The sequence below is a fragment of the Candoia aspera genome, chromosome 6 (genome assembly GCF_035149785.1).
Source record: "Candoia aspera isolate rCanAsp1 chromosome 6, rCanAsp1.hap2, whole genome shotgun sequence".
In the NCBI taxonomy this organism is placed as follows: Eukaryota; Metazoa; Chordata; class Lepidosauria; order Squamata; family Boidae; genus Candoia; species Candoia aspera.
In genome coordinates, this window is record NC_086158.1 from 79,693,577 (window position 1) to 79,710,718 (window position 17,142).

The window sequence follows — 17,142 nt, forward strand, 5'->3', positions numbered from 1 at the left end:
GAAACATTTTTACTCTTATCCTCTTAAGAAGATTCTTTCCTAAAACAAATGATCTATTTACATGTTTTCTCCAAGAATAGTTGGATTTTTTTTTTATTGTAGTCAAGAGTCTAAGGCTCAAAGGTCAGGTCAAAACTCTGTTGCTAGTTTTAATATTAAATGCTAGAATAACATCCCCATTTTGGTTTAGTTACAGACTGTAACTTTTTACACATCAGGATTGTCATAAAAAGCTCCTTATTAATTAAAGTATCCAGATTCCTTCTCCTTTCATCTCCATTTAGCCATTCACTGAGATTCCTTGGCTATGCCTTCACCATTTTGAAATTCCTGTCTGGAACCTCAATTCTCCCAATCATTGGTGTCTGCTTGCCCTACAAATATCAATTCCTATCTGAACATTATCATCCCATTTAGATTAAATATAACTCCCACTATTTGCTATAAACCACCCAGAGTCCCTCTGGTGGGAGGAGATGGGTGGTAACAAATTTGATAGATAGATAGATAGATAGATAGATAGATAAATTTGTACCCAGAAAGAGATAAGTTCTATCCATCTATTGGGTCTTACACATGCATCACAAATGTAATTTCTGTTCTGATAATGATCAAATTGTCTGCTACAGAAGCTTGCAACTGGTGATCTACTTTTGTCACAAAAAGAATATAAGTTCATCATGCAAAAGAAAAGGTCCTCTGGCAACATTTTCTTCTTATTCTGAGTATGTCCTAAATTAATGTTACTGTATGTTAGAATTCTTATTTTCAATAATCCAAAATGTAATGTTATACTTACTTTCACTGAGAAGGATTGTGTAATTTTCTGCTTATATTGTTGTGCCTTAATTTGAACTGTCCATTGGCAATATAGATGGTTAAAAATATTTGATTTCAATGTAATTTGGATCAAATCATCAAGTCAGATATGTTTGAATGTAAGTTTCTGAAGCTTCTTCTAATCAGTTTGAAAATTAAATTGACATGACTTGTCACATCAAATTGAAGAATTCATTTGACTCAATCATCCAAATTATTTTGAATCATTAGACTGATTTACATCTGATTTGCATGCCCTAACAGAGTTACACACTTGTTGTTAAGGATATGTAGAATCAAGTAGTTATGGCAATAGGAATCACAGTGAGACAACAAAAATTTATTATGTGCCATGACTATGGCTTTGTAGCTTATGGACAAGTAGTATCAATTTACTAACATTAGTCCTTGCAGTACAAGTTTTCTAGATTCATAGAAAAAGGAGTGCAATTTATTTTATCATTGTTGAGAATGAAAATAAATCAAAGAAGAGAGGCTAAAGAGTTACTTGTTGTGAGCACTGCAATTTTATGTTTCCTTTTCTTGTTTAAAAACTTGTTTTATTTTTATGGTGGATAAATTTTAAAGTATTTTCAGACTTATAAAAGAACAATATTATGACCCATATATTTTTCTGTGGGAAAAAGTAGTATCAATAAAATCAAAGGTGGGATAAAAATGAGGTTACAGTAATCCAAGAAAGAAGAAACACATTTTTGTGTTTCTTTTGTGTTCATTTTGTGTTTGTGTTCATCTGACATAGCTGAATTCAAGAAATAGCTAGATAGGTTCTACATTTCCCGAAAATATATTTTTTCTCTTCCCATTGTACGATGCACAACATAACGGTGTTCAAAAGATACCTATTTTTTTTTCCAACCAAGAATACGTTACGCCACCCAGAGTCACGCTTTGTGAAACGGGCGGCTATATAAATATGATAAATAAATAAAGGTTATATCGCAACTCTGGAAAATGGAGGTGAAAGAGTTATACCTGACAACTTAATCCATCATTCTTGCAGAGGGGAAGCATTGATTTCTACGTGGGGACCATGTGATGAAATTTGTGTGGCGAAGCCAACTCTGCCCCTTGTGTTCTTACATGCAACTTGGTGACATAAGTATGACATCCTGATGCATGTATTGTCATTTGGCATCACAGTTGTTAGGAACAGATGCCAACAGTAGAAAGCTGCCCATAGTGTTGAGAGTTGTTAAATACATAGTCAGTGATAACTCTTCTCTAAAACTTGTTCTGTTTCTTTTGGAGATTCACTATGATCAAGCGACATTAATCAAAATAATGGTTAATCTACACTATAGTGTATAAACTGGGTTTCCTTAACAACCCTGCTAAGGTATCTTAAGATTATAGTCACAACTTTTGTCCATGTACTTAAGCTTTTAGAATGCACTATTCACATTACATTTATACATGCAGATATTTCTGTATTAAATTGTATGCTGCTATTTTTGCAGCAAACTTCTGTGCTGCATTTTATTAAACAATCAGTGACCTTTATTCAGTGATTACCTTTGGACATTGTTCATTGATCATTGTTCATGAACCCGGTGTCCAGATGCTTAGGCAACACACAGCTTCCATGCCTTACCTTTCCTTCCATTCAATACTTGCTTCGTTATGGTCTTCCTTGCTTGAATTAAGCCCAAATTGTGCATTACATATAAACTGAGGAATTTTGATATAATTCAAACCAGGATTTCTATTATTGCTGTGCAAATCCTTTGAAAGAAGTTCTTCACAACACACAGGAGCTTGGACAAAGCACCTTTCTTGGAATAATTGAAGTAGCTGCATCTTGTTCCAGACTCATTCAACTGCTTCATAAATGCGTACATTGAACTGCTTATAAAATGCTTCATAAACAACTTTACAAAGAGCTGTGTGAGCTTCTGGAAAGGCATAGAAGTTTGCCTGTAAATAATAAACTCATGCCAAGCATTTGGAACAGGCCCTCTGCAGAGTTTATGTATGTGGATGAAGTTTCTCTCTTAAAAGTGTTAAAAGAGCCATGTCCTTTGAAAGCTGACCTTGTGCTTGGCACCAGCAGAGCAAAGCATATGCCTGTAGAGACAGCTGGGAATAGCAGTGTGAACCCTGCAACCACTGTACTGTTTTAACACTTTGGAAAGAAGTGTTTTCTCTGGGATAATGTGCTTTGTAAATCACCTCTTTGGAATAGTTTGCACAATCTTGGTAAATGTCAAGATTGAGGTCGTTCATTTGTCTGAAGTATTTTCTTATGGGTATTTTAAATAATCAGAAGAACTTTCCTTCCTGTTTTTATCTCAGAGCCCACGCAGAAGCATCATCGCCTGCGGCTGAGAAGATGAGAAATAGAGAAGTAGTGAATGAAGGGAGCGATGATAGGAAAATCATAGAGTCAAGTAATGTTTCTCAGGCAGAAGGGAAGAAGAAGAAGCAGCGTTCTGGATTTCGGGACCGTAAGGTATGTCTTCATTAAACTACATTTATTTAAATTAGTGGTAAAAAGCAACCTTTTGATAGGTAATCCCACAAATATTTTTGAGGATGACAAGACAGGAATGGATGGTTTAAACAAGGATGCAATTCAGATGGAGTCATTCATACATGTGGATGGATCTTGGATGTTGTATTTTTTCCTGAGTTTGGATGGGAGTGATTTTACAGAATCGTGGAATCCTGGTTTTGATAGGTGTCATTTAGGCACCTAACCCCTTGCTCAGTGCAGGAAACTAAATTAAAGGATCTTTGCTTAAATGGCTGTCCAGCCTCTACTTGGATGCGTCTAATGAAGAGGAAGTCCACCATCTTTTGGGGGAATTGATTCCACTGTGAAATTTGTCTTATTATTAATGTCCCCCCCACCCCAATATTTAGCTGGAGTCTGTCATTCTTTAACTCTGATTAACTATTCTGTATTCTGAAATTAAAAACAGCTCTTGACTTTCTTCCATGTGTCATCCTTTTAGGTACAGTATTTGAAAACTGAGCTGGAATATGATAGCTATCTCAGAGCTAAATATGCCCATCTCCTTATATCAGTTTTCAAAGGACTTAATTACTAGTTCCCTAATCATCCTTGTTGCCCTTTTCTGAACATGTTCCAGTTAGTCTGAATCATTAAAGCATGGTGCCTGAAATTGGACATAGTACTGAGCAGTATTATGATTTCCTGTGATCTGGAAATTACATTTCTGTTAATGCAGCCTAAACTTGCCTTTGCCTTTTTTGCAGTCACATCACACTGCTGTGTCATGTTCAGTTTGCAATCTACTACTTATATCATGGTTTCTGGTATAGTACTATTACCAAATGGGGGGTCCCTATCCACTGTCTGTGCACTTAAAAAAACATGTCTTACAGTGTGCTGTAGGAACTTCTCAAGTATCAGGGTTGGACTTACTAGTTCCTCTTTTCCTCCTTTTTGAATATTGGGACAACATTGATTCTCCTCCGTCATTTGATACTTCAGTAGTTGTTCAAGATTTCGTAAAAGTAATATACAAATGGTCAGGCCATGATGTAGTTTTTTAGTACTGTAGGATACAGTTTGTCTGGCTCTGGAAATTTAAATTAATTCACAGTAAATAGGCATTCCTAACCACCTTTATATCAGTCTCAAGTTTCAATTCTGTCCCTTCTTTGAAGGCTTTGGGCTTGAAGGTGAAGGAATTGGGAGTGTATATAGTTTTTTTCATCAGCCCTATCAGTTGAGAACCATGGCACAAGAAGAGAAAACAGGATCCTGGAAGCCCAGAACAGCCTACAACAATTGTCCATTTGTTCCCATTGGAATGATTCTCTCTAGATGTGTGTGAATGGCATACTCCCTTTAGAAGTCCCCAGTTCTGTTTGTAACTTTGAAATCATCACCTCTTCTGTACAAGGTGGTGACTGCAGAAAGATGGCTTTCGAAGTAAGGCACCTGCAGGAAATGCAGCAGCCCATGTGAAATACAGCGGAGAGCCAACTTACTTGGCTCTGCTGTAAACCACCTGAATAAATGCAGTCTGCAGTTGGATGCTACAGCATAACTGAAAACACAAGCAAATGTTTCCAGTCTCTTTGTTTGGGAAAGGGATGCCCAAATTTGAAGTGCATGAATGTTATGCTCAACCATCGTTTGCTAGTAGTCATCAGGACTAGTGGGAAGTTTGACTTCTTCTCTTTAAATGGCAGGCCTTTTTGACATACCACAGATGCCAAGGGGTGCATGGATATTCAGGGAATTGAATCGTGAAGTCTCACTGCCTAGGTGAGAGGTGTGCTTATATCTGCAAAATTGCTCCCTGACGCTTCTGACACTCTGTGTAGACTAGTGAACTACATGCAGAGCCCTGTATTTACAACTGAGTGCATATGGCGATAAAAATAGCAGCATGAGGATATACATTTTGTTGCAGCTTTAGGATTTTGAAGATATTCAATCTCGAAACCATTCAAGAATGCAGTTTAAAATGCCCTAACAAATAGAAGGGGATACGGAAGACATGCAGGAGCGTGAGTCAGAATTAACTTACGACTTGTTGGTGACTTTGTTGTAGATATGATGTACTTTGATTTGCCTAGAAGAGCAAAAGATGGAGAGGATTAAGAGACTGTGATTAACGATTGCCAGAAAGAAACATAAATTCCGGGCTTTGCACTAATTTGTCTGAAAAATACAGTTGTTTTTTTTTACTGTGCTAGGAAATGTTTAACAGTGTCTGAAGAAAGTAAGTGGATTGTGTGATTATTGCTGTTTTATCGGAGCTGATACGCTGAGATTTCTGTTTCACCGAAAAATAATCAGTGTGCGCTATGAAAGCAAATGGATATATGAAAATTGTCTGTTTTAGCCAGGGAAATTTTGGAGCAGAAATATTCAGGATATTAAGTTGAGAGACTGCATTTCCATTTTGTGTGGAGTAGGTCTTATGAAACTGTGTCGGTTGAGCAAAGCCTAAATATGCTTTTAAAAGCCAATCCAGAAAATTGATCTTCAGTTGTTGGATTGTTAGTTTCAGTGTGTGATAGCTGACAGCTGTGTTGCCATCACCACTTCATTGCTCTATATCTTGTTAAGATTTTGTTCAAACAAGAAAGAAAAGGGGAAATGGGAAAAAGCAAAACAGAGTTGGCAAGAGTTTATCAATCACTTAACTACAGAGGTAATCAGAGATGGATACATTAATCTAGTTCCAGTTTTTGTTATTTTTACCTTCATCCAGTCGGAAGTCCTATTTCTACACCAATCTGCAGTTTGAAAAGTGGGGCATAAAGCATGAGAAAAACATGTTTCTTAAGGGAGAAACCTGTGAAAACACTGGTTGCCCATAGCCATCATGGTGGGGATCCCAGTGTTAGGCAATTACGATAAATTGCCAAATTAAAATAAATCTTCAGTTTTGCAATTCTGGATCAGTGTTTCTAAAGAATTCATGGAAGTTGCATAAAGTATTTTAAATGAGTCCCTCTTCTCGGGGGAGATGGGCAGTGGCAAAATTTGAAAAACAAACAAACAAACAAATAAATAAAAATTGTGTTCAATCATTTCAAAGTCAAATTATTCCATCTCAGCAGTATATGTCCCCTGTGGGAAATAAACACTCCTGGAATGATCATTTAGCTATACAGGTAGTCCTCAGTGAACGACCACTTGTTCAGTAACCATTCAGAGTTACAATGGGGCTGAACAAGTGGTGGTTACGACCAGTCCTTGAAGTTCTGGCTGTCCCAGCGCCCCCGTAGTCACATGATCATGATTTGGGTGCTTGGCAACCAGCTTTCATTTACAACAGTTGCAGTGTTGTCCGGACAGCTGACAAGCAAGAAAAATGGCAGACGTCGCTTCTTTGTGAAGCAGAGATTCAGCTGGGAAGCACCTTCTTTTCGGTAAGCAGAAGTTGCAATTGAACGTCTTGTTAAAAGACAGTACCCTCGACCACCCCACCTCCTTGACTATTTTACAACTTAGTAGAACAAAGAAGAGGAGACTAAATGTAGCTGTAGAGACTCAGGAAAGCCTGGTGAGTCGCTTTATTTCAAAACGGGTGGATGAATTGCGGAGAGATTAAAACAGTTAACGGAATCCCACCCTCCTGACTGTGATTGTGTGAATGCTTGAATGATCAGGTGCTGACACTATGAGAAAATGTGGTCTGAGATTAAATTAGATTTAGAGAGGTGGAGTATGTTACAATTATCTCTTCTAGGAAGAATATCTGCAATTAAAATGAATGTATTACCAAAGATGTTACTTCTGTTTCAAACAATTCCAATTTTGATAAATGAAAAAAACTTTAAATTATGGCAAAAAGACATCTCGAAATTTATATGGCAGGGGAAAAAACCAAGAATTAAATTTAAACTATTGCAAGATGCCAAAGAGAAAGGAGGCCTGGGATTACCTGATCTTAAGTTATATCTTGAAGCTTGTTGTTTTCTATGGATTAAAGACTGGTTAACATTGGAAGATCAAAAACTTTTACAGTTAGAAGGACACGAAATTAAATTTGGCTGGCATGCTTGTATCTGGTACCAAAAAGTAAAATTGAATAAAGAATTTAACAATCACATTATTAGAAAAATGTTACTTAAGACCTGGGACAAATACAAAAGAAGATTACTTCCAAATATACCAAATTGGATATCACCATTAGAAGCCTTATCAAGAAGAGAAAGCTTAGGGGACCAGATTAAATGGCTAAGATATAAAGATCTATTAAAATTTGATCAAGGTGGTCTGCCTATTCTAAAATCTCAGGAAGAATTACAAAATGAAGGCCACACGTGTAATTGGTTTACTTACCTTCAACTAAATGAACGATTTAAGTTAGATAAAAAGAACTATAAATTTAAAAAAGAAGAATCAGAATTTGAAAAACAATTATATTTAAATAATGTTCATATTATCACAAAAATGTATAAAGTCTTGTTACAAACAAATCAAGGAAATGAACAAGTTAAAACATGCATGATTAATTGGGCAAGAAATATTGGTTATGACATTCCATTAGAAAAATGGGGAAAATGTGGACTAAAGATTTAAAGTTTTCATTATGTTATAATTTAAAGGAAAATTTTTATAAGATGATGTTTTGGTGGTACTTGACACCACAAAAATTAGCAAAAATGTACAATAACACCTCAAATATATGTTGGAAATGTCAGCAAATGGAAGGAACCTTCTATCATATGTGGTGGACCTGCAGCAAAGCTAAAAAATTTTGGGCACAGATTCATGAAATGTTTCAGAAAATTTTTAAGAAAAAGATTGAAAAAAACCCGTATTTTTTTTATTAGGTCTCTTTGATAGCGATCAACAATAGTAATTTGATGCTTTACATGATCACAGTGGCCAGATTAGTATATGCACAGTATTGGAAAAGGAAAACTATTCCAGCAATGGAAGAATGGATAATAAAACTTATCGAATTAGCACAAATGGCAAAATTAACATGTCTAATGAAAGATAATAATATTATGAAATTTAAGGAAACGTGGCAACCAATTCTAGATTACCTGCATTCAATTGTTGAAAATGAAGTAATGATATTGGGTTTCTTACTGTAAAGAAGCGAATTATTTAGAAATAAATAGTAAAATAAGAGTTCAAAATTATCGGGAGTTACATAAGGGGTTTTAATATATATCTTTAGCTAATTTAGTTGGAAACCTTTTACTGATATGATTTTGTATATGTTGATAAACCTTTTTTTCTTTTTGAGACAGGTTAAAATCATAAGATGCATCACTAACATAGTACATTAAAGCAAGATGTGTAGAAATGTATGTTGATTTTTTTGTTATTTTGTTTTGTTGAAAAATCTTTTTGTATATATGTCTTGTAGAATTTTTTTGTAGAAATTTTTAATGAATAAAATTTTGTTTTAAAAAAAGTATTAAATGGAACTGAAATTTGGATAAATTTTTGCTTAGTTAAATGAATTTTGAGAATAAAGTACTGCTATTTGTTTTTGTCTTTGTTTTTTTGAGGGTGAAAACATGGACTTTCCTGCTGCAAAAACTAAACATTTGCTTTCTTGAGGAATGACTAAACTGTAGCTTAACCACTTGGATTTTCAAATGCATATTACACATTCAGAAGCCAGTCCTGCATAAATACAGCTAAGCTATTGAACTTAATTATGATGACTGTATTTGGCTTCAAAATGTATGAGTACTTCCCCTGAGGGAGAGAGCATGTGTTAAGACTGTGTCTATTTCTTTCCTCTCAGAGCTGATAGGAAAGCAGAGCCTTTAGCTAAAATAAGATTCTCATTCCAGATACATTTGGAGGAACCAGGTTGAGAAAAGCTTGCAGCTACACCTTCTTATTATAAAAAGTTGTACTTCCAAGGCATATAAAAGAAGGCGCAGGATAACACATTTTACTTATTTGTACCTCTTTTTTAATTTACTATTTTGCAGTAAAATTGTGGCTAACCTCTTATTGAGGTAATTGGCCAAAGAAAGATATTTTTAATGGGATATTTTTGTAATATTGCATAATATCAATTGTTAGTTCTGTGTTACAATAGACCTATCTGTGGTTCTGTTGTACAAAAACCTGTGGTGTTTAGAGACTGGTATGTTCCATTTAATCTCTATATATCTGAGTTCAAGTTCTGTTTAGCTGTGAAATTCACTGTGACTTTGTACCAGTCCAGGGTTGTCCACAGGATGTGTCCAAAAATATCAAAATGGCATCCGTGATGGTGCAGTTGAAGTTCTACCTGGTTTTTATGTATGTCACACATGGCATACATAAAAAGACAGGTGGAGCTTTGATTGCACCATCATGACTGCCATCTTGACTTTTTTTTTTATCATACCCTGCAGACACGCTTATACTAATCACAAATTACTGTTGCATATTACATCTCACCATAAAATGCTGAAGTAGATAATGAGCTACATTTGACCAACGTATAACCTCTGATTCCAACTTTCAATTTACTGAGAGACATGGCTTACAAACAGCAATAATGATACTATGATTTGTAAAATAGTACATTAAAATAAATCACCTTATCACCTTGATTGGCCAGACTGTCGCCAGACAGAGTCCTGCTGGTCACAACTCGCTTTCCATTTGTCTTGAATCCTGGCTTTTCTTCTCCAGGTTCGGCCAAACTCCTTGACTATTGGATCTTCCCATATCTTTGGAGGTCGGCCGATAGGTCTTTTTACTTCTCTTGGATATCATTCAGCAACTGCTGTTGTCCAACGGCCATCTGACATGCGCACGACATGTCCTGCCCAGCTACGGAAAGATCCATGCTGAAAGTTTCTCTCCGAGACCACTTCCCAAGCAGCCAGATTAGAACACGAAGTGGAATAAATGACATTAAAATAAATAAGCCCTCAAATCAAGGTGACTTCTCGGACTAAACAAGTAGCTTGCTTGGAACAATACAAAAACTATTTGCCACTGGCTTTTTTGAGGATGTTGTTTGATTTCCCAGTTTATCCTCCAATCCTAGTGACCCCTATCCAAGTATTAACCTAGTCTAAACCTGCTTAGATTTTTTACATTAACCAAGATCTTTACCACCTGCTGACTCAGATAAGTTAGCTTAGTCAATTAACTGGATGTAGCATTGGAGTCATGAAGCTGAGGAAGTAGGTATACTTCTCATCTCAAGTAGGTCCTGAATGCACTTATTTATTGTCTCTTGTTTAATGGATGGTTGTTCCTTGCTCCTCTGTTGTGTGATTGGCAAACTTGGTGATCTCCTGAATGGCCTAGCATTGCCATAATAGTTTCTCATACTGTGTGAGCCATGTGCTCCTCTTTTTAGAGATGCGTTACATTCTTAGGATCTAGCAGTATAAATCCATCATTACCCAATGCTTGCTAGTTAATATTAAGTATAGCAATTTCATAAAATACACAGTTTCTTTCTGCTGTCCTTTATTCTGGGATGTTAAACGTGTTGATTTGATGCTCCTCAAGGGTTTGAGAGAGATTAAAATGGTAAGAATTGCAAAGGAAAGCTAAGCACGACAGTTTTAGTGTGAAGAAGGCAGGGTTTAATAGTAACTCAGCCCTTGTATTCTTCATTAACTATATGTACTCCTCTCACTTCTGAGCCCCGTTTAAGGTGTCGGTGCTTATTTGAGGGACCACCTTGCAAGGCCTTAAAGACATGGTTCTGTCACTGGCCTGGGGGTCAGGAGGTATGGCTGAGCCCATACAACGGTTGTATTGATTTGTCATTGATGAGTTTGTTTTTTATCCCGGCTACCGTTTATACGTGTGTTGCCATTTCTTGTTCTTTATGTTTTATGCCATTGTTTATATATTGTTAGCCACCCAGAGTCATGAACTTGAAATGGGTGGCCATATAAATTGATCGATTGAATGATGAATGAATAAATGAATAAATAAGTAAGTAAGAGGCCTTAAATGGTATGCTTTCATCTTTTTGTTTAGAAAACCGGTAGATATATAAGCGCCCCATAAGAAAGCCGAATTTATCAATAGCTTATAGCTTTTAGAAACTGTCTGGTTCCTCTTCCATGCTCTTAACTGTTAGCTGCTAAATGCTTTAGGATTTTCTTGCCATTTTTAAAATTTGCTTTTATACTGATTGTATTGTATGCTAGTCTTTTATTGTGTTTGGTCTTGGACCGTGAATACATTTTGATTGATTGATTGAAATGAGGCAGGGGAATTAATCTGTGGTGGTATTTTCTTTCTGGAAAGGCTTCTCCCACAAAGCAGGACTGATAGTCGCTTTTATCTCAGTGCCAATTTTAACTGCATTGTCCCAATTATTTATTATGGTGCTGGTTTGTTGTCTTCTCTGTTGCTTTTATGCTTAATTTATTTTTATTTTTTCAGAATGTTCCACTTTTTCAATACTGAAACATATTTTGGCGTTTGTTGTTGTTTATTCGTTTAGTCGCTTCCGACTCTTCGTGACTTCATGGACCAGCCCACGCCAGAGCTTCCTGTCGGTCGTCAACACCCCAGCTCCCCCAGGGATGAGTCCATCACCTCTAGAATATCATCCATCCATCTTGCCCTTGGTCGGCCCCTCTTCCTTTTGCCCTCCACTCTCCCTAGCATCAGCATTTTCTCCAGGGTGTCCTGTCTTCTCATTATGTGGCCAAAGTATTTCAGTTTTGCCTTTAATATCATTCCCTCAAGTGAGCAGTCGGGCTTTATTTCCTAGAGGGTGGACTGGTTTGATCTTCTTGCAGTCCAAGGCACTCTCAGAATTTTCCTCCAACACCACAGTTCAAAAGCATCTATCTTCCTTCTCTCAGCCTTCCTTATGGTCCAGCTTTCGCAGCCATATGTTACTACGGGGAACACCATTGCTTTAACTACGCAGACCTTTGTTGTCAGTGTGATGTCTCTGCTCTTAACTATTTTATCGAGATTGGTCATTGCTCTTCTCCCAAGGATTAAGCGTCTTCTGATTTCCTGACTGCAGTCAGCATCTGCAGTGATCTTTGCACCTAGAAATACAAAGTCTTTCACTGCTTCTACATTTTCTCCCTCTATTTGCCAGTTATCAATCAAGCTGGTTGCCATAATCTTGTTTTTTTTGAGGTTTAGCTGCAAGCCAGCTTTTGCACTTTCTTCTTTCACCTTCATCATAAGGCTCCTCAGTTCCTCTTCGCTTTCAGCCATCAAAGTGGTATCATCTGCATATCTGAGATTGTTAATGTTTCTTCCAGCGATTTGAACTCCAGCCTTGGATTCCTCAAGCCCAGCATGTCGCATGATGTGTTCTGCATACAAGTTGAATAGGTAGGGTGAGAGTATACAGCCCTGCCATACTCCTTTCCCAATCTTAAACCAGTCTGTTGTTCCGTGGTCTGTTCTTACCGTTGCTACTTGGTCGTTATACAGATTCTTCAGGAGGCATACAAGATGACTTGGTATCCCCATACCACTAAGAACTTGCTACAATTTGTTATGGTCCACACAGTCAAAGGCTTTAGAATAGTCAATAAAACAGAAATAGATCTTTTTCTGAAACTCCCTGGCTTTTTCCATTATCCAGCGGATATTGGCAATTTGGTCCCTAGTTCCTCTGCCTTTTCTAAACCCAGGTTGTACATCTGGCAATTCTCGCTCCATGAATTGCTGAAGTCTACCTTGCAGGATCTTGAGCATTACCTTACTGGCATGTGAAATGAGTGCCACTGTTCGATAGTTTGAACATTCTTTAGTGTTTCCCTTTTTTGGTATGGGGATATAAGTTGATTTTTTCCAGTTTGATGGCCATTGTGATTTCCAAATTTGCTGGCATATAGCATGCATTACCTTGACAGCATCATCTTGCAAGATTTTGAACAGTTCAGCTGGGATGCTGTCGTCTCCTGCTGCCTTGTTATTAGCAATGCTTCTTAAGGCCCATTCAACCTCACTCTTCAGGATGTCTGGCTCTAGCTCACTGACCACACCATCAAAGCTATCCCCGATATTGTTATCCTTCCTATACAGGTCTTCTGTATATTCTTGCCACCTTTTCTTGATCTCTTCTTCTTCTGTTAGGTCCTTGCCATCTTTGTTTTTGATCATACCCATTTTGGCCTGGAATTTACCTCCCATGTTTCTAATTTTCCGGAAGAGGTTTCTTGTCCTTCCTATTCTATTGTCTTCTTCCACTTCCATGCATTGTTTGTTTAAAAATAATTCCTTATCTCTTCTGGCTAACCTCTGGAATTTTGCATTTAATTGGGCATATCTCCCCCTATCACTGTTGCCTTTTGCTTTCCTTCTTTCTTGGGCTACTTCTAGTGTCTCAGCAGACAGCCATTTTGCCTTCTTGGTTTCCTCTTTCTTTGGGATGTATTTTGTTGTCGCCTCCTGAACAATGTTGTGAACTTCTGTCCATAGTTCTTCTGGGACCCTATCTACTAAGTCCAGTCCTTTAAATCTATTCTTCACCTCCACTGCATATTCCTTAAGAATATTAGTGCGCTGATATCTAGCTGATCTGTGGGTCTTCCCTAATCTCTTTAGTCTGATCCTAAATTGTGCAAGAAGACGTTCGTGATCTGAACTACAGTCAGCTCCAGGTCTTGTTTTTATTGACTGTATAGATGTCTGCCACTTTTGGCTGCAAAGGATGTAGTCAATCTGATTTTGGTGTTGTCCAGTTGGTGAAGTCCATGTATAAAGCCGTCTCTTAGGTTGTTGGAAGAGAGTGTTTGTTATGCAGAGTGAGTTGGCTTGGCAAAATTCTATCAGCCTATGTCCTGCTTCGTTTTGTTCTCCCAGGCCATGCTTACCTGTAATTCCAGGTGTCATTTGACTGCCCACCTTAGCATTCCAGTCTCCTGTGATGAAAATAACATTTCTTTTAGGCGTGTTGTCCAGTAGGTGCTGCAGATCCTCATAGAACTGCTCTACTTCAGCTTCTTCAGCATCTGTGGTTGGGGCGTATATTTGGATCACTGTGATGTTAGATGGCTTGCCCTGAATTCAAATTGAGATCATTCTGTCGTTTTTTGGATTGTATCCAAGCAGTGCTTTAGCCACTTGACTATTAATTATGAAGGCTACTCCATTTCTTCTGTGGTCCTCTTGTCCACAGTAGTAGATCTGCTGGTCATTTGATGTGAAGTGGCCCATTCCAGTCCATTTCAGTTCACTGATGCCGAAAATGCCTATCTTTAATCTTGACATCTCACCAATAACCACATCCAATTTGCCCTGGCTCATAGATCTTACATTCCAGGTTCCAATGGTGTGTTGATCCTTAGAACATGGGATTCGCCGTTCACCACCAGCACCGTCGGCCGCTAGCCGTCCTTTCGGCTTTGAGCTAGCTGCGTCATCATGTCTGGGGCTAGTTGAACTCATCCTCTGTTCCTCCCCAGTAGCATTTTGACCATCTTCCAACCTGGGAGTCCCATCTTCCGATGGTATACTGACATATCTCTGGTTGTACTGATCCACTGAGTTTTCACGGCAAGAATACTGGGGTGGGTTGCCATTACCTTCCCCAGGGATCGCATTTAGTCTGACCTCTCTGTCATGACCTTCCCGTCTTGGGTGGCCCTTCACGGTTTAGCTCATGGCATCATTGAGGTGCTCAAGCTCCAGCACCATGACAAGGTAACAATCCTTTGCTGAAGTATTTCAGCGTATTTTGGCTTTTATGCCTCTTGCATTCCGCCCAGAGGGTAGATTCATAATACTTCTAGATAAATACATTTTATCAACTCAGCTTGTGCCTTTATATAGAATGAAATATTTGCATAAAAAGAATAATTATCTTTAAAAAAATTTGCTAGGCTGTTTGAATTCAAGGAAATTTCATATTCTGTATTTCTTTTTTAGGTGATGGAGTATGAAAACAGAATCCGAGCTTATTCCACTCCAGATAAAATCTTTCGATACTTCGCCACATTGAAAATAATCAATGAGCATGGCGAGTCAGAAGTATTTATGACCCCACAAGATTTTGTGCGATCTATAACACCAAATGAAAAACAACCAGAAAGTAAGTGGCCTTGGATACAGCATTGGGAAGTAGATGCTGCTAGGCAGACCAGAAATCTTGGTTATTTCCTTCTTTGTAAAAGCTAATTGATTTACTTAGATTGATTTCCTTTCGTTGTGGAACTTTGTGCTTGTTACCGTTTTTCAGTCTCAGGTTCTTTACTTCCCACCTCATTTTTAATGTTCTCCAGCATGTGATTTTTAAAAATTATTCAGATAATCTTTAGCAGTGGACTAAAACAGCTGTATAAAGTTTTTTGTTGCTGCCAAGATGTAGCCAACATGTTGTAAAAATAATGTGGATAACTGGCACTGAGGTTTTCTTCGGGTACATGACATTTTTAGTAGCCTTTTCCAACTTGGTTTCTGCCATATTTGTTGGAGAACCATTCCCATTATCCACAAATAATCTTGTGGTAGTGGCGCTGCGGGTTAAACCGCTGAGCTGTCGATCGGAAGGTCGGCGGTTCGAAACCGCGCGGCGGGGTGAGCTCCCGTTGCTCGTCCCAGCTTCTGCACACCAAGCAGTTCGAAAACATGCAAATGTGAGTAGATTAATTGGTACCGCTTCGGCGGGAAGGTAACGGCGTTCCGTGAGTCATGCTGGCCACATGACCCGGAAGTGTCCTATGGACAACGCCGGCTCCAAGGCTTTGAAACGGAGATGAGCACCGCCCCCTAGAGTCGGACACGACTGGACTTTACGTCAAGGGAAACCTTTACCTTTACTAGGCACCTGTAGGATTATGTGACATATTCATACATCAGTCTGAATCAGTCTACTGTAGGATGAAGGTCTTCATTGAAAGTTGCAGACTTTAAACTACCATGCTGGTGCAATGCAGCACAGTATCATGTCATATGAACCAATATTGCATTATGAGCGCCCCATTTTCCCCAAAATTAGTTTCTTCCTGAAAGGAAGATGACCAATAGACATGAAATAATAATTGTAATAGTTGTATGAATTGCTGAATTTATTGTAACTTTAAATCTATAGAAATGTGGTATATAGATGCCAAAATGATCATTCAATGACATTTATAGACTGCTGATCTCATTTCCTGTCTTAAACTATTCAATATTTCATTTAATGTATTCTTAAGTAAAGGTAAAGGTTTCCCTTGACATTAAGGCCAGTCGTGTCCGACTCTAGGGGGCAGTGCTCATCTCAGTTTCAAAGCCGAAGAGCCGGCGTTTGTCCGTAGACACTTCCGTGGTCGTGTGGCCGGCATGACTAAACAGAACGCCATTACTTGCCCGCCGAAGCGGTACCTATTAATCTCCTCACATTTGCATGTTTTCGAACTGCTAGGTTGGCAGGAGCTGGGACTAGCAACGGGAGCTCACCCCCTCACGTGGATTCGAACTGCCGACCTTCTGATCGGCAAGCTCAGCAGCTCAGCGGTTTAACCCGCAGTGCCACTGCATACACATGCTTATAAGTAATTATTATAGGCTTGCTATTTTTGTAAAAAATGTATTAACCTCTCTAAGGAAGCACTTAGGGCTACTGGCATCAAACTGTTTTGAAGAAATTGCTTTATGCTTTATGGCTAATAACATTTACTTCTACCAACCGATCTAAAGTATATATTCCAGCAAAAGGTTTGAATTCCCCCCTTTCATTTAATTAGTGTATGGAATTGTCAGGCGCACACCATGTTTCACTAGTAGCTAATACAGGAGGGGCAAATTCCATACTTTCCAAGGACAGTTTTCTGCTTGTCAAAACATCCCATTCATTGAGCTAAGAAAGAAGAGATACATTAAGGTATAAATCCTAAATCCATCAAATTAAAACCTCTTTCTCTGGCTGACAATGGAAGTATCCTGAATGAAAAATAAAGGGGAGAATT

The 17,142-nt window shown here is 38.1% G+C and overlaps 1 protein-coding gene across 1 annotated transcript in view; it reads left to right on the forward strand.

The window, feature by feature from the left end:
- The window catches only part of MICU1 (mitochondrial calcium uptake 1), a 113,140-nt gene that overhangs the window by 12,054 nt on the left and 83,944 nt on the right, over positions 1-17,142 (forward strand). Inside the window, exons 2-3 of the mRNA XM_063307499.1 lie at positions 3,136-3,292; positions 15,122-15,284. Of these exons, the coding sequence (XP_063163569.1) occupies positions 3,136-3,292; positions 15,122-15,284 (320 nt within the window). The remainder of the gene's footprint in view (positions 1-3,135; positions 3,293-15,121; positions 15,285-17,142) is intronic.